Source organism: Argentina silus, assembly GCF_951799395.1.
Source record: "Argentina silus genome assembly, chromosome: 10".
NCBI classification, from domain to species: Eukaryota; Metazoa; Chordata; class Actinopteri; order Argentiniformes; family Argentinidae; genus Argentina; species Argentina silus.
In genome coordinates this window covers 14,310,742-14,332,977 of record NC_139664.1, presented here as the reverse complement: position 1 = coordinate 14,332,977, position 22,236 = coordinate 14,310,742, and the positions used below count along the sequence as shown (strand labels likewise).

The window sequence follows — 22,236 nt, the reverse complement described above, 5'->3', positions numbered from 1 at the left end:
ATGATCCTGTCATGTAATGTATGATCATTAGCATTGGATACAACTTCAGACTGGAAGCTAATGTATAGTCATACATGATGCAGTGGCTCTTACAGTGCCATTGCTAGTCTCCTATATACTGTAGGTGGTCTACTGCTACCCTACCCTCCCATCCCCGACAGGAGGCCCCAGTGGACCTATCAGCAGAGACCAGAAACGCTACCTCAAACCTGCATGGACCGACATGCATTTTGTATGACACATGTCAATCGGGCATATCCTTGGAAACTAAACACTGGCTGACTTCATAATATGGCGATTAGAATTGGTTTCGCCCCACATATCCCCTGCAACATTCATTAGCCTTCTGAATAATTGAGCAGCCCTATCCTTTTACCGCATGCATTGGTGTTGGTGATAAACGTGCTTCCTTTTGCCACAAACAGACCTTTAGATCCCAAATGTAATTGCGGCGTGGCCCTGATGATTATCGCAGTGTCGCACTGCCATCTAAACATCAGATAGAGCGTCGGCTGGCACCTCTCTGTGTGCCACGCGCTGTACCCACAGAGGATTAACAGGCTAATTGTGTCATGGCCCTTCACCATTTACTGAACAGAGATTAAGCACTGGGATTGCCATAGTCTTGTTTAACACATCACACCACATCTCACCTACTGATGGAGGGCTTGATAACTGAGTTGCGCACGTGATCGAAAAGAGGGGTAAAGCAACGGCTTTGATTTCCGAAGGGAATAAAAACGACAATGTCCCATTTTCTACATTAGTCTTCTGATATCTAGGAAGTACGGTGCATGTGGGGTAACAGTGTCAGCTGTTTAGAGGGCAAATGCTCCATGGAGAGATAGGGTCACTAGAGAGCTGCCATCCAAGATGAACTATGACGCCCTCTCACCTCTGCAGTATCAGGCCACTGCTGCCCTGAGCTGTCCTCACATTGTCCTCACGTTGTCCTTTCTCTCTCTCTTTCTCTCTCTCTCTCTCTCTCTGTGCCTGTTTGCCTTGCAGGCCTCGAAAACAATCATAATCTTACATACTCATAATTTCACCTCCTGCACTGCACTGCACTGAATCCCATTGAATTCCTCAATCTACACCATCAAATCCAACTGGGCCTAGTTGTTATTGTTACCTGTTTAACCAGGTTGAGAGGACTAAAGTCACTCCTCAAGTTTAAATACCCCCACCCGTGCCATCGAATGGCTAGCTTTTTCGCAGGTACAGTTGGTTAAGGTCGGGTTTTTCCGCTGATGGTCACGTGTCCTGGCAGTACAGAGGTCGCACGTTCGAGACTCCTGTGAGCTCGGAGTGCATGACAACGTGGCAGTGTGACGCCTGTTACACCTGCTCTTCAATTTATTTTTTAATGAACCTCCACACTGACTGGGATGACATGGCAACTTCAGGCGATGAAGTATTCATTTGAAGTCGTATATTTGTTTCTTTCATTCCTCAAACAACTTTTTCAGCCTTGTGTATGAATAAAGGACAGTGGAGCAATCAGTTATATCAAGAGTCTACAAAGCTTCCTGGCATGCATGCTGTTGTGGGTCAACTTGCCATTAATAGGCCAAATAGAAGTCATACCTCATACCTAGCTCCTGGCATCTACATACAAAACAGAACAGGTAATCCAAACTCTACCTGCCCCCATGAGATAGCACATGGCAGAGTTGGAAGGCCTCCAGCACTCGGGGCCCAGCCGCTAGGCTAGAGAGAGGGGGCAGGGAGAGGGGCAGAGAGAGGGGCAGAGAGGGCACAGGGAGGGGGGTAGGGAGAGGGGGGCAGGGAGGGGGGTAGGGAGATGGGGGCAGGGTAGGGGGCAGGAAGGGAGAAGGGAGAGGGGCAGGAAGGGGTGAAGGGAGAAGGGGGCAGGGAGGGAGGAAGGGAGAGGGGAAGGGAGAGGAGATGGGAGAGGGGGGCAGGGAGGGGCGAAGGGAGAGGGCAGGGAGAGGAGAAGACAGAGGGGGGCAGGGAGGGGCGAAGGGAGAGGGGGGCAGGGAGGGGGGAAGGGAGTGGGGAAGGGAGAGGGCAGGGAGAGGAGAAGACAGAGGGGGGCAGGGAGGGGCGAAGGGAGAGGGGGGCAGGGAGGGGGGAAGGGAGTGGGGAAGGGAGAGGGCAGGGAGAGGAGAAGACAGAGGGGGGCAGGGAGGGGCGAAGGGAGAGGGGGGTAGGGAGGGGGGAAGGGAGTGGGGAAGGGAGAGGGGGGCAGGGAAAGGAGAAGGGAGAGGAGGGCAGGTACGGTACTAGAGGGGCAGGCAGGCAGCTGGTAAATGGGGCCCATTCCCCAGCAGGCATCTCTACTCGATCAAACACGGTCAAACATGGGTGACACAGCTGAGATGTAATCATACGCTGCTCTTTGTTCCACGCTTGCATATCTGAGTCCTCTTACCTCTGGGCCACACCAGCACACGCACAAACAGCCAGAAACATGAACCCCTCTACTCCACTGTACGTATGACAGGCACATACTGTAACTCTATCAAGACTGAGCCAACCCCTGGGCGTCTAATGGTGTCTATTGCCTCTTACGACATGCATCTCACAGTCAAATGAACGCAAAAGGTCCTTAGGATGTCACACTTTTTAATTAAGTAATTACATTTAGTATAGTTGTGCATTGTGCAGATATATTTAATCACTTTGCAATAATGATGTAATCTATGTAGTGTTTTAGCCCTATCCAAATGTCGATGGCTATCAGATATAATCAATTAACCCTAAATGAAGTTGTTATAGTAATGGTGTTGTATCCTCATGACAAAATAGATCTTTTTTTCTTTTTAAAAAAAAATCAAACTGCACTCTGGGTACTGTAGTCTCTGACAGGTCAAACATACGTGACGATCAGCCACTGGTCAGTATTGCATGTTGAAGCCCGCTAGGAGGGGCAGCAGGGTATCACGTCTTACTTACGCGTCAGGCTCCTTCTCATTTTGGGACTTTTGCTGGGGCTGAAGAACGTTATTTACCAGCTCGGTGATCCCACTAAAGGGAAACCACCTGTTCAAATAAGCAAACAATGTGACCAAACACCATAGAAAAGAAATGAACAAACAAAACATGGTCATGAGACCTTAATTCTTCTAACGGGCAGAGACCCAGCAAGGGTTAGAAAGAGAGTGAAGGTAGCAGGGACATTCACTTTCATCACACAGCAGAGTGAGAAGAGACACCAGCGGAACGGCGACCAGAGGAACAGAGAACAACGACAACAACAGAGAACAAGGAGGAGAGGATATAAGAAGCAGGAAAGCTACAGCCAATGGAAATGGGAATTGCATCGAATGTTCAGCCGATAGGAGTGTAGTAGGAATGTGAAGTCGTCATGTTTACATTCATGTAGAGATTAGATCAAAAGTTGCCTTTTTTTTTTTTTTAAATTGATAGATTTGATCAAAAATGCAGGTAGCAGAATAGATGCATCCAGTCCACATGTGGATGAGGTAAGAAGCTGCGTGAAGCTCTCTTACAAGCCAATCAGAATGCAGATGACACACCGGGGGCAGCCAGATACCAGGGGGGGAGGAGGGGCAAGGCCCGCTGATAGAGAGAAAGCCACATGAAGCACAGGGCACTAACCAACAGGAAGACGTGTCAAAGCCTAGAGCACTCTGGGTAATGTGTTACTTACTGTGCTGGCTGAGGCTTTTGCTCTTCTTTGACCCTAAAAAGATAAGTGTGCACAGCTCAGTGCAAACACAACACAAGGAGATGGAGAAAGCAATCAAAAGAATACAAACAAGACTGATATAAATGATAATGACGATTACAAAAATGATTGATTTAGCTGTTAGGCAGGTTATCAAGACATTCGTAGTGATGATGATGATGATGATGATGAGGATGATGAAAAACACAACAATCAAAATCATAACATTTAAAATGACAGAACAAAATTAAGAATGATTCAGAGGAATTAAATTAAAAAGATTGTAGCTTCATGTCAGCAAAATCATTTACCCCCTGGTGCAGGCAAAATTCACTTAACTGACTAATTCAAAGGACATGTCACACCTATATTGATTTAATAAGACTCAAGAATTAGCTAAGAGTCTCATCAAACTACCTTGAATTTCCATCTTCTACTGAACATCCATCTACCAATCATCTATATCATTTAGCATTTACACTGCTACAGCAGATATCATGCTACAATGAGTCATTTGTGGAGCATTTACCACTAAAAACACAAACTCAAATAAAGAGGACATGAGACAAGACATTGAACAAAAGTCAATATTCCCTCAACACCAAACAAGATAGCCAGATGTCAAAATATACCCTTACAGGCAGTAGTTACACAGATTATCAGAACACACAAGCTCAGACAATTGTTCAACCATTAACATGACTCACTTTCCCCACCCTTTCCAGTGCTAAAAGTCATTGCAGCAACCACAGCTTGGAATGGATGCTCCCTCCTTGCCCTGCCTCCGACCACTGCTGTGCTGACAGGCCCTGTCCATGTGAACACACAGTACTTATCTCCCCAGTCTTTTTCCAGTGAGCCAGTCCATATTTATCTTCCCTGCGCTGTCCCCTATGACCCCCAGCCCTGCTCTTTATTGATCTCATCAGCCCTGTCTCTGTGGTTGCATTACAGGCTTCATATTTATCTGATCAAGCCTGGCTGGGACGACTGTGTGCGTGTGTGTGCGTGTGTGTGTGTGTGTGTGTGTGTGTGTGTGTGTGTGTGTGTGTGTGTGTGTGTGTGTGTGTGTGTGTGTGTGTGTGCGTGTGCGTGTGTGTTGATGTACTCTTTCCCATGGAGCAGTTAAATGAATGAGTGTTAAATGTCAGAGCTGACGTATTTCTAAAGCCTCACTGGCAGCCGGCGCAGCCTGCTGGAGTGAGCGACACCGTCTCTGTTTTACATCTCTTTAACCTGCACCTCGCTGAGCCGGGACCCAAACAGAATGAGACGACAACATCTGATACATCAGAGGCAATCTCTCCTATTTAGTAACAACCTCTGTGTCTGTCTCTGTCGCCACGTCTATTGATTTTGATATCTTGATCTCTCTCGCTCTTTCAGCGCTTTTTTCAGTTTCGAATCACTCTGTTTCGCCTTTGTGATGAGGATAAATCCAGGTATCACAATCACTATGTTACACTGCTCTCTAGTGGGCATAAAAGCATGTGGACATCTATGAGGATCGGATAAATACAAGAAATCAGTGAAGTCATTTCCAGCACAAAGATGGAAGGGTGGTACCAAGGTTGACTGGGGGATCTGGTCTGGGATGTTCTTATCGGTAAATAAAGACAACTCCAGAGAGAGCATAGCTGACACAGCAGAGGTAGGTGCCAGTGTTATGAGGTAACACAAGTATATTTCTTTTCCTATTTCAGCCATGTGAATGACTTCTGAGTCATTTTTGTATTTCTTAACCTCAAACATGAGAACTTCCAAACACTTAAAAACGCCCATGATGATATATGAGCATAAAATGATCTGGGTTCAGTCTCCCACCTCTTATCAAGTCAGAGCAGCTTCCTGAGACATCAACACAGAAATGATCAGTCAGCACAGTGCAGCTCAGACCAGCGAGTTCCTCAGCATCTTAGGTGGTTTTCAATGGGAAGCACAGGCCCCAGCCTCGACCCAAACCAACCCCGACCCAAACCAGCCCGACCCAAACCAGCTCTAACAGCGGAGAGAGGGAGTGGGGCTCTGAAATAGAGTGGAGTAGACGCTGCTGCTCCTCCCATGCAGACAGCAGCATGACAAATGCAAAAACGGCCGGTCATCGGAGGTTCTGGAATGTTAAGAAGAACTGATCGATTGAATTAATCTGGCCTTCTCCGCAGACAAAACTGAGCTATCTCACCTACAGACTAGTCTTGTTCCCAGACATTTTAGCCCAAATGTGTAAAAGTGCTGTGCAAAATAGCTTGGGAGGAGGAGGTTACCTACAGACAGATACATACATGAGAAGAGGACTTCCTCCCAATGCAGTGGGTGGCCCAGATCTACCAACTATCCTTATCATAACCCTGACTGGAAGGGCATGGTTGGATAGTTATGTCAGCAAGGACACTATCAGTACCACTATATTGCATATTGTATATTGTATTCCAGGAGTAGTGCTGTACTCATGGAGTGTGTGTTCACTGTCTACTACAAGCAGTGGATGACATTTCCACCCCGATCTGGGAATCGTCTCCAGGCTCTTTAGCTCTATGGCAGGGCGACTGTTACGTAACGGAAGGACATACAGTAGGAAGTGCCTGTGAGGCCCAGGGCCAGGGCTTCATGCCACAGGATGCAGTGATGACCACCTGTTCCTACTTCACACCTACAGTGGCCATTCAGCTTCATTCATCTTCAACATGCCTGTCCAAGTCACACTTAGGGGGTGTGATTCAAACTGGCGAGGCCTGATTGTGACCATTCTACCATTGACAGAAATATTAGGAGAGGTGTGGAGGTGAGGAAGAGAAGAGAACCGGCGACCCAATTTAGCAAAGCGCTAATTTGTTAGAAGTGTAAATCATGTTTCATAACAACCAGTTTAGTACAGGTGTAGTGAACGACCACCTGAAGTCATAAGATAACACACATCCCAGAGCAGTAATCTCCTCCAGCTCTCCTCCTCTGCTCTACTAAGTATCTACCTCTCTCTCTCTCTCTCTCTCTCCCCCCCTCTCTCTCTCTCTCTCTTCCTCTCTCTCTCTCTCTTCCTCTCTCTCTCTCTCTCTCTCTCTCTCATGCCTTCTCTAGGGCTAGAGCATGTCCATTTCCATGATTTCTTATTATCTTTTCCCCTCAACCTGCTCCTTCTCTCTCTCTCTCTCTCTCTCTCTCTCTCTCTCTCTCTCTCTCTCTCTCTCTCTCTCTCTCAGTAAAGTGCCTGCTCCTGAGCTGAGGTAAGAGTTGGAGAAACACATCGATGTGACAGCTATACAGTGAGCCCTGAATCATCACATTCTCACATGCGGGGAACAAGGTTTTCGACATGTCATCGGCGCCTCTGCAGGTCTAACAGCAGCCAATACCCACCTAATAGCTTCTGATGGGCAGAAGAAATAGAACCACATCCCCACTATCTGTCATTCACAGGGAGAGGTAGTGTACAGTAGAAATACAGAGTGGCTGATTAATGTGAAGTGAAGGCTCACAAAGAGAGCATTGTCATTCCTTCAGCTTCAAGTGTCTCGGGATGTCACAAATATGGCAAACAAAATTATCTTGATTCTACACTTGGCCTGAATGAGTTTTAGTTTGCCAAGAGAACAAACACTAGCTACAGGTATGAAGTACTGTACAATATCCACACTACCTCTGACATAAATAAACTCCAGTGAAACAGTTGTGGCTGCTGTAGATGCACAGGGCTGGATTGAGTAGGTGTGACATGTAGTCAAGGTGCATGAAGTGAACATCTGTGAGATACATCTCTGCCTCTTACAGAATAGACAAGGTGTCAACACAAACAGTGAAGCGATGATGTCATTATGTAGAGATGGTTACACTGGTGTGTCTTATTTAGGTCTGGGAAACACATTCCATTCACTGTCTATCAAGCCGTCCTGTACATTTGATTCTATGGAGCAACATGAAACAGTTCACATCCAAGGCCTGGATGTGTACTGTACACCGTTGGTGTAAGCGCTTCAGTCTTACTCTCAATAACAAGGAAGAACATCGTCTGTTATTGCGACTCTCCTGTGTCCAATACACCAGCTAAAAGCTACCCACATTAGATATTCTCTATGTATCTCAAATCGAAATAGCCAAAGCAAGTAGGTCAGGTCAAACTCCACATCTTGCATCTTCCTTGAGATTTCAGAGAAAGAATACATGGTAACAAACCAGATGAAAGATACCCTCAATTTCATTCATATCCTCTTTATCACAAAGTGGTTTGCTACACTTCCCACCAGCGGGCTCACCACTGCCTGAGCTAACACGGGCACAGACAGCTTCTCCCTGTTACATTCACATTGCACTGAGCTGCTCCACATGCCACCCAGGGCATCATTACTTTCCAATTACACCGCCTCCCCAGCCCAAAGTGTGCCGGGCCGGCCCAGCCAGTCAATCTAGCATGTCTTAATTCCACCCTCCTTTCTAGCCCTCTCTTTCTCTCTCTCTCTCTCTCCGTGTGTGTGTGTGTCTCTCTCTCTCTCTCTCTCTCTCTCTCTCTCTCTAATCCTATCTGTGAGAAGCTCCTACACTTTTCCCTTCCTTTCTCAAGTGGGTACCCACACAGAGGATAGGGTGGTGGCGCAGCAGAGAGGACTGTGGTCTACGGTCATATGCAGACTCCTCAGGATGAGCGTGACTTTTTATTGGTTATCAACAGTAGATGAAACATGCCTAAACACAGGTTCCAAGTTTCCACTTGAACCGTTCACATAATCATTACAGCGCAAGTCTATCTAATCGATACAGTAGGCTGGTTATGTTCCAGCTTTCTGTAGCTCACCCTTCCACAAGAAAGGTACAGCATGTGGAGGAAGCCTGAATCATTTTTGCTTCTGAGTATATTAACTATATTAAATCTTTGTATAATAGTAGCTATTTGTCCCACCATGCAGAGCATTACTTCTGGAATTAGCCTTGAACCTGTCACATTCTAAATCTGAGGACGGTTAGTATCCCACTTCATTGTTTAGACAGATACTAATGTAGTCTTGGCACCACCACCTCTGTATGGAGGTTCTCATGACTAGCAGTGACCCTCTGCTCAGGCGCTTCTGATAATTGGATCAAGGGTATAATCAGGATCAATAGGTAAATCCCATACATAAATAATTAACACTAACACACAAGTAGGTATGACTGCCAGGAGCAGAAGTCAATGCATTCCTTAAGCCACTTTACAGGCGTCAGCAATATTCAACCTGGTGTTGGAGTTCAAGTCGAATGACTGACTGATTTGTGTAATAAGACTTAATTCACGATAACCCATAACATAAAACACATTATGTTGTACAATAACGTCTAACGAGTAGTGTGTTAACATGTACTAGAGGCTTATGCATCACGCAAAGAGTGTCTGTGAGAGAGACTGGTGTCTGAGTCATGGCTTAAGGGTCTCAGGTGCCTAGTTGGTGGACAGAACAAATGATTATGGACCTAGTGAAGGTATAGTGAAGGCATAGTGAAGGCATAGTGAGGGCATAGTGAAGGCATAGTGAAGGCATAGTGAGGGCATAGTGAAGGCATAGTGAAGACATAGTGAAGGCATAGTGAAGGCATAGTGAAGGCATGGTGAAGGCATGGTGAAGGCATGGTGAAGGCATAGTGAAAGCAAAGCAAAACCATCACCCCATAACCCTGTGTGACCCCTGCCTCCTTTTCACCCCTCCAACCAGTCAATCCCTCTCCACTGGAGCCTGCACAGTGTACACCCAGCTGGAATGAGTGTGACCGGGGCAGTGCTATCTCTCTGGGTAAAAAAAGAAATCCCACATGGTACTATACAGTACCTGCAGAAGTCTGAGAGGAAAGGCTTTCTAAAAATAGAATCTCATTTAAAGACAGCAGATTAAGTCCTGGGACACCTGTTCATTATGGCTTTTTGTGAGAAGGTTTGGGAAGTACTACTTAACACTTTTCCCCCCTTAAAGAGGATTATGAGTAGGGGATAGAGAGAGCTGATAACTTCTCCTGGCACTCTGCACTGGCACATTGTGATGGGTAGCAAGAATGGGGGGGTGGGGGAGGGTGAATACTTCAGGTCTATAAGGGGAGGCATCCGCTGTGCCTTACATTGATAGTGATAGTACAGTACATTTATCAGAATGAACAATCCATCACTGATTCTAGACATCCTGACCATAGACTCATAATCATATGTGATTGTCAAACAGAGTTGGCAGAAGGATTTTATGAGCAGCGGGGAACTGGCTAATCTGTGGCCAAATATAACTAAAATCCATCTGTTTGCACAGATTACCTGCCAGGATTCAATTGAGCTGCCCCATATCTCCCCTCCTGAGATATTTCCAAGTGGCAAGGAGTCAGCTAATCAGCTAGCGGCCCACACATTCACAAGTTAATATCCACACTGAGTCCCTGCACCGCCTCTCCCTCCAGAATAGCATGAAGACACAACAGGACCTACTGTACAACATTTTAGAATTATGAAGTTAGAATATAAGGGAAATGCATTTCTACAGTACCTTAGTGTTTGAGAGTGTTTGATAATCAGTGTGTAGTGTAGGTCAACATGAGTCTGCGTGTGTGTGTGTGTGTGTGTGTGTGTGTGTGTGTGTGTGTGTGTGTGTGTGTGTGTGTGTGTGTGTGTGTGTGTGTGTGTGTGTGTGAGTGTGTGTGTGTGTGTGTGCTTGCTTGCCGGACGGACGGCCGGCCGGCCTGCCTGCCTGCCTGCCTACATTATTCAACCTGACACAGATACATTTCATTGTGGCTGCGATCAGCAATTTCTTGGCAGCTGACATTGTCCCATGTTGATGTTACATCTCTGCACACACATATACAGTTGAACAGCCCTAGTGGGAATACCAACCAGGCCCTGAACTCCAGCCCAGGGAAAACATATTTAGGCTGGCTCATTGTTGTTGTGCCTGTGAGGCCACAGGAGCGTCTAGGGCAGGAGGTGGGCAGTGCTGGAGCAGCACTGAGCCGGCTGTGTCTCACAGCAGGTTATAATAATAGCCTGCATGGCTAACAATAGAGGTAATGGATACCCTGGCTATTGTTGTGCTGTACAATTTCCTGTCCCGTTTTATTGCTAGCACGTCACTGTGGGCTTGCTTAACTAAATTGCAAACATACACATACACACACACACACACACACACACACACACACACACAGGGACAGGGTTACCGCCTCAGGACTTGACCCGCCCTCATCACAGTTCCTGCTGCACCTATAGTAGCCTATATAATGCACACAGACAGACACACACCGCCGTGAGTTCAACTCATAAAAGAACCCATTGACATTTTTCCCATCTGTCCGATGGCATTAATGTCCGTATAGAAAAAAAGAAATCAGGATTCCCCTGCATTAGTCGGCCCCCTGCATTAGTCCTATGTCCGTCTGAGTGTATTCATGGTTATGGTGGGGCGAGATTAGATCCGCCATCGGACATCAGACGAGAGGGAGAATCATCGTTCTACAGTCTAAGAGTCAATCAGAGTCTTGTGATGGAGATCAGATGCTGTCTTTATGATTACACACACACACACACACACACACACACACACACACACACACACACACACACACACACACACACACACACACACACACACACACCCTACGTACTGTACACCAGATCTCTCCAATAATGTCTCATAGCTGAAACACCGACCACACCACCTCAGTATTCCAGTACACTGCCTAAGGGCGTCAGTGTAGTGCTTGCACTGTATACAGTACTGTATGTTCCAGTGTAGGTTACATAACGGCCATAAATTCATTAGTCATGTCATAACAATGATTCTTCTTTATCCTCTCTGTTTCTGTCAATCAGCGACCATTATAATCTACCTTAACCCCAGCAATCCACTAAATGTGAGCCCTCATCATGTCTAAACCATCACTGATAGCTACCAACATGACGAGATGTACAAATACTATAACAACAATGAATGATGATGAAAAAAGGATAGGATACCATAGGATTTATTCAATGTGCTATAAATCCTTCCTGTGTTCATATCGGTGAGCATTTGAATTTAAAGCAAGTGTTCAGTAAACGTGGTCATATCAGGTTATGGAATTGTGCACAGTATCAAATGCAATGGTGCGCCATAGACCTAACTCACGTTGTGGTACACATCTCTGTGCCATGCAATAAGTTCTCTGTTGATCTGTGTCTTGTTCTGCGTGATCAGGAAACGGACATGCAGAGAGCCACAGATGCCCTAACAGGGGTAATGTAGTTTGTAAAGGATGTGATTAGTCATTGCATAAGCACATGTAAGGGTTTTCAACGCAACCACTGCAGCGACTATTACATAATAGTCTCTTTGGTCAGGCCTCTGTACTGCTAATGGCCATTATTTACCAGAGATAGTATATAGTACGTAGGGTGTGTGTGTGTGTGTGTGTGTGTGTGTGTGTGTGTGTGTGTGTGTGTGTGTGTGTGTGTGTGTGTGTGTGTGTGTGTGTGGGTGTGGGTGTTATGGGTAAGGGAGGGGCACAATTGCTTATTGAAAGCATTGGGTGTTTTTGTGGGGGCCTGCCCCACAAAAGAGTGATAGGAAGCACAAGCAGACAGCACATGTTTTTTTTTGAGTCACCAGCTAGCACCTGCTCCAACCAGCTGAGTCCTGAATGAGCAGCATGTGCACACAAACAAACACACACACACACACACACACACACACGCACACACACACGCACACACACACACACGCACACACACACACACAGACACACGCACCGCAAGGTCGTGCGCAAGAGAGAGCACACCCACAACCTTACATCCATTGTAATATTGTTCTCCGTTGTGATTCTGCTTCAGACCTCAACATGCATACAGTCTAGTAATAACTGTTCACTCAAGCCTTATCAATGTAAAAAGGTCCTATTCTATCAGTTATGTATTGATGTCTAATATCAACCTGGTTAAGCCTGAACTCAGTGGCTGAAAGTCCCATTTCTCTGGGTCATGTGAGCATGCAGAGGCCTGATGAATATGACTCAGAAGCTGATTAATCTCCAACAAGCTCAATGTTCAGAGTACTGTAGCAGTTCATTTACTTTGGCCTGGACCTTTATTTGACAGTCTATTTGCAGTAGCTAGAGACACCTTTCCATTAGTCTGTTATAATATGAGCCATGTGTTTGCACAGTGGAGAGAGTCCTGAAGGTAGACTGGGACTCAACTCGAACATTTTCTCCGAGACGTCAGTTAGCTCTCTTGACGCTGTAGTGGAGAATGAAAGTCTTGTGTCTGACAGCGTTCTGTGCTTCTCAAACAAATAGGAAGTGTTCTGCGAGGCAGCAGAGTTGGAGATAGCCCAGCGTATTGTTAAGCAGCCTGTCAGCTCTCCTGCCTGCCACTGGAGAAAACTGAATGTGTCCCTGCTATTTATAGTCCCAGTAACAGCATGAGGGTTCTCACTCTTTGTGTGCAATCAGCTTGAGATGAACTGGTACCACTAACCACCTTCACTCGCCGTCCATACAGCCTCTCAAAATAGCCCATCTCTCTGGCCACACACACACGCACGCACGCACGCACGCACGCATGGACGCACACACACACACACACACAAACTGAAGACGCCCTTGCTGTACTGTACATAATGGAGAGATGCCTTTTCCCTGACCTTTCAGAGTTCAGAAATCATAACGTAGGAATCTCTGACTCTGGAAATCTGCAATGACAAAACATACATTAATATCACCACCTCCATTGTATCCTTCAAATCACCATAGGACATTGTGGCATTGGTAGCTCATGGGGCAGAAAAAGCACTCTATAGCGACAGTACAACTTGGTTTTCGGTTGGTATAGAACTAGCATTTTCATTTTGGACTGAAAAATAGTACTCTAAAATAAGCATACTGATGTGATATACATTGTTTATGGGATACAGGTTTATATATAATTACTGTATATGGTCCTGGCTACTGGACATAAGCACGTGTTCTTCTCAGTGGCTTAGTTTCACTGGCCCAGTCGGAAGCAGTGTTTCTTCTGTTGTAGTAACTCTACTACTCAGAGGTGATGGAGACTGGGGAGGCAATAAAAGTGATAAACAGCGTGTCTCCTGCTTTCTCCTTCACTCTCACTCTCTCTTTCTCACACTGTTTCTCCCTCTGTTCTCTCTCTCTCTCTCTCTCTCTCTCTCTCTCTCTCTCTCTCTCTCTCTCTCTCTCTCTCTCTCTCCATTCTTCCTTCCACATCTCTCCCACAGCCCCTCCACAGTAGTGCTGACTGCCTGCTTTCTGACCGCCCAGGCTGCCCTCTCCCAGCATGCTCTCAGAGAGAGGCTTATGTAAGAGTGTTACGCCAGGAGCTGTGAGCTGTGCTCTGCTTGGGCCCAGCCTTCGCTGCCTCTGCCTCTGCCTGGCTCTGGCTCTGGTTCTGTCAGCCACACATACACTACTGGAGTACATGTGCATACAGCACTCTGTTCCCACCTCCCACTGACAGACAGTCCCTGACACGTCTGACAATGAGGCTACACTTGACTTCACCCAAATCTCCAGCAGGGGAAAGGGAGCTTATCACTTAACACTTTGGGCGAGATTTGTTCTCTTTTGTATAGCAGGACCAGGTATCCATAGGCACTCTTGTGTTTAAATATTTGAAACTGTACACAAGACCAACATGTCCATTAGTGTTATGAGAGGAGGTAAAACTGTTTACAATATAACAGTCTAACAATAAAGACTCATGCAGATGCAGTCAATGCATCGTATTATGAAACATTTCAATCCCACATGCATAGTCAACGTTTTCATAGTTCATCAACAAGGGCAATTGAATTTACAATCAGGACAGGAAAATCCCTTGAAACTTTCCCAGAAGAGAAGAGAACTGAATATATGCATAATGTGGACAATGCTGACTAATGCAGATATGTTCTAGAACAAAGCGTTGGGAGACAATGGGCTCGTGGGCCTGTTCCTGGCCCAGCGAAGCCCGTGTTGTAGATGACGAGCTGATTTCCCTGTCAATGGGACTCCTGTCTGTCATATTATCAGCAGCAGCAGCCCAGCAGGCTCCAGATAACATCTCAGACGTCAATGCCTCCTTCTACACACTGACATTCAGCTAGCTCACTAAACAAGGCAGGCCATGGCGCTTCAGAGTGGAGCTACATTGGCTTGAATGCATCATAGTGGCGCTATGAGAATGAAATACCTACAAATACCAATTTGAGGCGTCAGGACAATTCTTACAAAGGTAATTAGGAAGTTTGCTTTCAATATATGAGGACAGAATCTATTTTCACATAAAACTGTACCGTGTAAGACATCCATCGATGTCCCTCAAATTTGGTCGAGTTCATTGCAAGTCCATAAAATGACAGCTGTTGAGAATGACATAAAAGCACTAGAGATGGTGTGGAAGAAAATCTGAGAATATAGCGAAATGGAGAGAGAGCTACAAGAGAGAGAGAGGAAGTAGGAATGGGACAGAATAAAATAGGGTGAGAGAGATGAGTCGAAATGCTGTATTATAATGAAGTCAATTACTAGAAATGCTGTATTATAATGAAGTAAATGATGTCAGACCACACTACCAGATTTGGTATTCCAGTGCAGCTGAGCCAACCTATCAGCATGCCAACCTTGCCTTAACCAAAATGCATTGTTACTTTAATTAGCATGCTGTATTCATTTGGCGTGCATTCTGCTTTATGGAGTCAAGACAGCATCTCCTCTCTCGAGCGAGCGAGCGCATGTCTACATTGTCCAGTGGGAAGCTTTGGAGCGATGGACACGCCTTCCTCGCCTCACTAAACAACCATACAGTAGATCTCTTCTGCTGTATAGGAGGAGCCTCCTTGGCTGCTCAGATGCTCCGCTTCCTGGAGCTGCTGTGAGCTCATGCCCTCTGGGGATTCTCCTACTCCCCTCAACAGAGCTCCACTCTCTCCCCTGACCTCAGCTGGTGCTCTGCTCTCCACTTTCTACTCTCTGCTCCTGTGAGATGAATGGCCGGGACAGAGGTCTGGGAAATCAATGATATTGCTGTACTAAAAATAGTGACACAAAGAAAGCTAATTCTAGGTCAAACCTCTTCATGAGATCACAATCCCACCAGGCCCCCAAAATCCACGCACCATGAACAGATCACAGATCAGATTTACAGTAGTGGCATGTTTTTCTTCAAATTGAGTAGTAAAGGCTGACAACACTTACTGTGCTCTGACCAATATCTGAAACAAGGATTCTCAGGCACAGGGAGTACAGGGACATCTTCACTGTAACATGTAGGTGGTGAAGACAAGCAGACGGGATGGGAGTATGGGATTGGGTCATGCAGTAAGATCAGTCCATGTAGCCTAGCATTTGACTGCAAATTACAGTCAACATGCTAACATTAATCATTAACAACTCTGCACAGGAGGGCCTTGCCACACTGGTCTCTGTGGAGGGAAATAGAAAGGGGAGGTACCAGGGGCATCATCAATGGCCCCGCTAGCTGGGTAAAGATCGGGCAGGGGGGTGGAGGTATGGGGGCACAGTGGTAGATGGCTTAGCCCCAGAATAGCGGCCGCTCGGTGGGAGTCCCTCACATGAGGCAGCCGGTGTAATTAGGGCTGTCAGAGGAGGCCCCGTGCTGGGCCCTGGGACACGTTAATGAGTCACCCCACAAGACGAATGGCGGAGGAGGGGGGAGCGGTCATAAAGACAGGGTCTCTAGCACTCATGGATGGAGCACCAGGCCACTCTCTGGGAAACATGGAGCCTGTGGCCCCCTATGGATCAGGGTCACCCCGTCCAGGGTGGCTGTCTGTGGGATCTGACCATTGGATCTGTCTGTCTCGGGGATACAGAATGTTAGGGTTAGAAGGGGTCCCAGATATGTCATTACTGTAATACTCAGAGGTTCATAGGTGCATGGAAAGCTGACCGACTACTACAGTACCTTCTGTTTGAAGTTACAATGCACCTGGAGCGATGGTTAATTGGAGTAGTGTGCACTATAATAATTCCATATTGCATCACTTAGTTTTGGTGGTGTACTTTAATTAGCCTCTCAGTACATTTACGGATATTTCCGTGAACAAAAGAAGCTAGGGAGTCAGTGATTGCTATAATAAGAGCTAATGCCTTTTAGCTGTAATGAATTACATTGCAAACAAATTAAGAATCTAGCTATTAGGTAGTGGATAGTATTGGTCAATGTAGGAAATTAAAGTTACATCAAGTGTGTAAATCACTGGAACCTGACCATTTATGGGTTCTTTAATTCAAATGGTACATTGTCTCAAAATATCAATATATAAGTCCTGTTTCACTAAAAAGTGGGATGGCTCTTTGTCTTAATACAAAAATATATATGTTGTTATTATAGAGGGAAGAAAAGGTGACTCTTGAGCCATGGAATCCACCCATGCATTGCAATGCAATTTAGCAGCATGGGAAGAAAATTACATAGGGGCCTATTCTATTTGCACACTGTTGGGATTTGTAAGATATAGCAGTGATAATATGAAGACATAGCAGGAACAACATATACATACACACACACACACACACACACACACACACACACACAGACACACACAGACAGACACACACACAGACACACACACACAGACACACACAGACACACACACACACACACACACACACACACACGCACCCAGGCACGCACACACACACAAACACACATGCACACAGGCACGCACGCACGCACACACACACACACAGACACACACAGACAGACAGACAGACAGACAGACAGACACACACACACACACACACACACACACAAACACACACGCACACAGGCACGCACGCACGCACACACACACACACACACACACTCAGTCCATAACCTCAGTAAGAGATGCTAGCAGAAGTGGGGAAGACTGGATAATTACATGCGAGTCAGCAGCGCTCTCCCTTCCTCTGGATTTTCTGCCATTCTCTTTGTAGCACCTCCAGTGAGATGACAGCAAGTTGGCAAGCCCTCCAGCTGGAGGCTTCTCTTCCCTCCATTCTCCCAGGATTCCCTGTATTACATTACAGCCTCCAACATGTGCCTTCAAACCCCGCTCTCCAGAAAAGCATTCCAGCCCAAGGGTGCCATAGTAACAAAAAACTGCAGAGGCTAGGGGATTGTGTGGTACGTCCGCCAGTGCTAAAAATCTCATTAGACATCAGTTAAGCAATTAACCCATGTGCTCCTGACCACGGCTGCCCAGACTACGCCTGGTCACAAATAAAACTGCTGAGGACTGTACATCTTGTCCTGGACAGACATTTAGAAGGGCTCAAATTATCGCTATTCAGGTAAAATGACACAGCCATTTTATGGAATACTGTCTAGATACAGGAGCTTTGTAGCAAACCCTGCAAAATCCACTTCCTATTTTGCTTAGGCTACATATTATCTTAATGCATATGACTCCATTGTTCAGCAATAAGGAGTTCACATTTGATGGTATACAGTACAAGATCATAATACTCTATTTCATTCTACTCATCTTGGTGACATGTTTAAAAAGGTAGTCTGATATCTTCACTCAACATGCTTGGTGACAGCCCATAATACTAAAACGAGTAGCTGCTGCATACAGCATACCATCCTTTGGTACTTCTGAGATAAGATCCTAGGGAACTGAGGCATGCGAAAGAACGAGGCAAAACAGGAAACATGATACACCGATACAAAGAGACTACATATTTCAGCATTAGACGCAAAAGTTCCGCTTGTCACTCCAAAGCATTGCATATTTACTACTTGTGTGTCTGTACATGGTTAACATTAGGCACAGCGACAATGTTCTTGTAAGGAACCATCCCTACTGCACATGCTCAGTCATGTTAGGCTTTGACATCACTGCCAGCCTGTGAGTGACTAAAGCTGACAATCTCTTTACCTCAGAGAGGGAGAAATACAAAAAGCACTCAGCTATGGGAAAAAATAGGGATGATTCACACACGCTACCCAACTGAGGTGGCCATGTCTTAGAGTCCATGAGTCATATTTACCACAGTATTGCTCCACTTCCTTTCCATTAGAAAACCCAACTGCTAATATTTACCTGATGATGGAAAACAACAGCCTTAATGCCCCTAAAAAGCCTCCATGAGTCTCTGGCACATGGCCATGACAGTCTTTCACTGTACTTCAGACAAGGCTTGCCAGCTGGAGCCCAAAAGGCTCTCTTGATAAACTTGCCTGTTAACGCCTGAACCACTGCACAAGATCCAAAAGGAAACACTTCCTATAAAACAGTGTTTTAGGGAGAGGAGATGATACTAAATAAGAAGTCTCAACATGACCAGTTTATTACCTATTGGCAGACATGCAATGTACCAAACTGTCGTTCTTATTTAATTAGAAAATAGTCTAAGATGGCACAATCTGACATTGTAGGCCTTAAGATAAGATATGACTTTATCTATAAGTAGATAAATATCCTTTATCTATAAGTAGTAGGCTTATATAGTGCGTCACTATCACACTCTCTCTAGGCCCATGCAATGCATGTATATTTTTTATTTATTTTGAGGACATATGTGGAAGTACAGGATGCTATGCTTAGGTGGAGGCTGTCATCAATGGTTAGATTAGCAAAACTAAAATGTGTCTGAGAGACCACATAGCATAGCAAGAATATAATTAAGTCAATCAATTAAGTAAATTACTGGATCATTAACTCAGGATGCTACACCTTAGGACGGCGAATCAGGGTTATTACAAGGAATAATACATAAACCAATTCAAAACAATATCCTCAAAACGTCAACGAACCAGATGAGTCAAGACTGTTACCTAAACAGCTACGTCTAATTGTATAACCTATACAATGAAGAACTATGCCAAACACGAGGACATGGTTGTAAAGTTTCAGATGGGGATGCTATATTGCCGCTAAACTAATACGATAATATTTGCTATTACAGGGAAAGCGTTGTCAAAAGTATGCCAATAATCACACAAGTATAGGTGAACAGCAACATTCTACACGCGCGGTCGAAAACTCCGCTCCACCTTAAACCACATTGGACAGCGCAGTGGTGCTGAAATGCTCGAAGCGACATCTGTACACAAGAGAGGGAAATGCTTCCGTTTTGATAGCATTGGGTACAGCGTAGCCCTAGAAATAACGTTGGATTCATACTCTGCATGTGCAATTATTACACTGAATACATCAAATGATCTCCTGAAACGATGTTCTTTCTTCATTGAGGAATAAATGTGATAGAAAAAGGAGTTGGTATGATTTTACGCGAAGATGGCGCCCGTTGCTAACGTACCCAACCCAAAGCCAACAGAGTGAGAAGGCCGCTTTGCATATTAGGATTTAAATGCACAGCCTATACTGTCGAAAGACATTAAAGGATGCCCCGCACCAAATCATATGACAGCTCACCAGAGAGCATCGACAAGGATATCAGTCAACCAAAAGATTTATCAGCGTCTATTATCCCTAACATTAATTCATAGAAATCAGACAATTCATAAACGCTGCCTTATTAGATTTTAAGGGACAGTGATGACCATAAACATCCTTTCTCAGTGGCCTATTACACAACTGAATAGAAATGTAGCCTAGTATTCGCTCGACGTAACCCTGCAATGTGATCATCAGCTCGCAACAACCAGTTACAACAGGGTTACCCCTGCACAGCTGACAGGTCTGTCCACTCTCTCACGTCAAAATGTAGCGATTCATAATGGCTTACTTTAGCATTGACTGTTCCTTTTCCTCTTCCTTTTTCTGTCGGTCCATCACGCCGAGGATGATCTTCCTCTCCTCCTCGGTGAGGTGGCTGAGGTCCGGCAGCTCCGGTAGGTCGCCAGCCGCCGCTGGAGGAGCGGCAGGGCCGCCCCGGGGCCCGAGTGGAGCAGACATCTTTAGACACAATTGCTAAAAAGATCAACAACCAGTGACAGAATAGACTTAATTTAAACAGAATAGAGAGCTGCCAAACTGCAAAACAGATTGTTACTTTCTCCAATATTTCATTCTCAATATTCATCATGGATAGTGTTCATCATAACCACAGCCTGCAAGACATTTCCATTGGCTTTCTCACACATATTCTCACGCATGCTGCATGCAGTTATATTAAGACAAAACGTGAATTTGTATATACTTCAAAGCCTGAATGCTTTCCATGTATCTATATAGAAAGCCCTAAGAAGTGTTGGTTCTCATTATGTTCTATTATGTACAGATAGAGGCAAATGGAATAGACGATCATCAGCCACGGTGAAGACAACAAGACATCAGAGAATCGCCTAATGCACACACAGGCTTTCAAAAGCTCCCCTATTCCAGTATGAAAAATAAACTGGAGATGGCAGATAGAGGCCCTTGTTTGAAGAAACAAATACGGTCCTCTGGAGCCAAGTATTCCAAACACAATTATCTCCCTCCATCCATGGATGCACTGTAGAGAAATATAGAATAAGCTCTCTTGCCTTTTATTTTGCAATCATGTTAAATCCTGTCTAACCCATCGCTGTCATCCTCTAGAAATGGGTTACTCGCATATTGAAATAAAGACGTCTGGTCCTTCCTTGTTTGTTTTCTTTCGAGTCCTTCCCCCTCACTCTCTTTCTCGCTTTCCTCCAGGTTGTTAATTCTTGGAGATTTCTTAAATGCACAAAAATGGATGCAATGAAAAAATCCCGATAGAAGAGTAGGCGGAGCGATGGAAACACGTAGAACAAAGCTGAGCGGCTCCATAAAAAAGGAACGGGAGAGGGGGCGCCGACGTATGTTCATTGACAACAGGCAGAGAGCACAACGCAAAACGCGGACTGGAAATCCATCCAGCTGGACCAGATGATGATGATAAGTAGCCTCCAATAGTATAGGCCTACAGTATTACACACATTTCAGTGCATAATGAGTAAGAATATTAAGCATACCATGACCTCCCCTGAAGATGTACTTCTGTCTTATTACTCATTTGATCATGTATTATTTGGGTCTGTCCTTATGCAAACTCAAAACTTGTCTGCTTTTTAAAACCCCTGTCAAAGACCCATGCTCTCTCACTCCCAAACATAACCCCTTCCAAATTGACACCCCTCCCCTCCTCTCCCCTGTCAATCCCAGCCCTAAGCCCCTCCAAACACCCCTCCCCTCCCACTTCCTAACCATAACCTAATACCCCTCCTCTCCACTCAGTCCCAGCCCTTACCCCTTCCAAACATCCTTCTTCACCCCTCTCAGTCCCAGACCCTAACCTCCTTCAAACACCCCTGCCCTCCTCTCCCCTCCAGAGCCTAACCCCTCCCAAACATCGTTTTCCACTCACTCCCCGACCCTAAAACCCATCACACACCTCTCCCCTCTCCCTCTCATCAGGATTAAGAGTTGATAGGATTGTGAAATAAGGCATGCGTGTGGATGGCTAAGTCCTGCAGCAATTAAGTGGATAGAAACCATACCTCATTAAGACTAAGTCAATTAGTATCAATATACTGACAATAGCCTCTCTCTCTCTCTCTCTCTCACACACGCACAACCTTGACACGTCCTTATTAGCAGTTGTTCAACAATAAATACAAAACAGTCACAAAGCAATCAAAGCCTTTGCATCAAGACAATCTTATATTGTATATAATGAATAAACATAAGAGA

General features: G+C 45.4%; 1 protein-coding gene across 8 annotated transcripts in view; it reads right to left on the bottom strand.

Annotated features, from left to right (window-relative positions):
• The window catches only part of rims2a (regulating synaptic membrane exocytosis 2a), a gene marked incomplete at both ends in the record, with an annotated part of 122,544 nt that extends 102,051 nt beyond the window's left edge, over nt 1–20,493 (bottom strand). For 4 of the 8 annotated variants that reach the window (XM_083678352.1, XM_083678349.1, XM_083678351.1 and 1 more), the window contains 3 exons: nt 2,920–3,006; nt 3,638–3,670; nt 20,324–20,493. In XM_083678352.1, the coding sequence (XP_083534478.1) occupies nt 2,920–3,006; nt 3,638–3,670; nt 20,324–20,493 (290 nt within the window). The remainder of the gene's footprint in view (nt 1–2,919; nt 3,007–3,637; nt 3,671–20,323) is intronic. The other 4 variants (XM_083678353.1, XM_083678356.1, XM_083678350.1 and 1 more) reach the window with 1 other exon arrangement.
• Between the last annotated feature and the right edge of the window lie 1,743 nt (nt 20,494–22,236).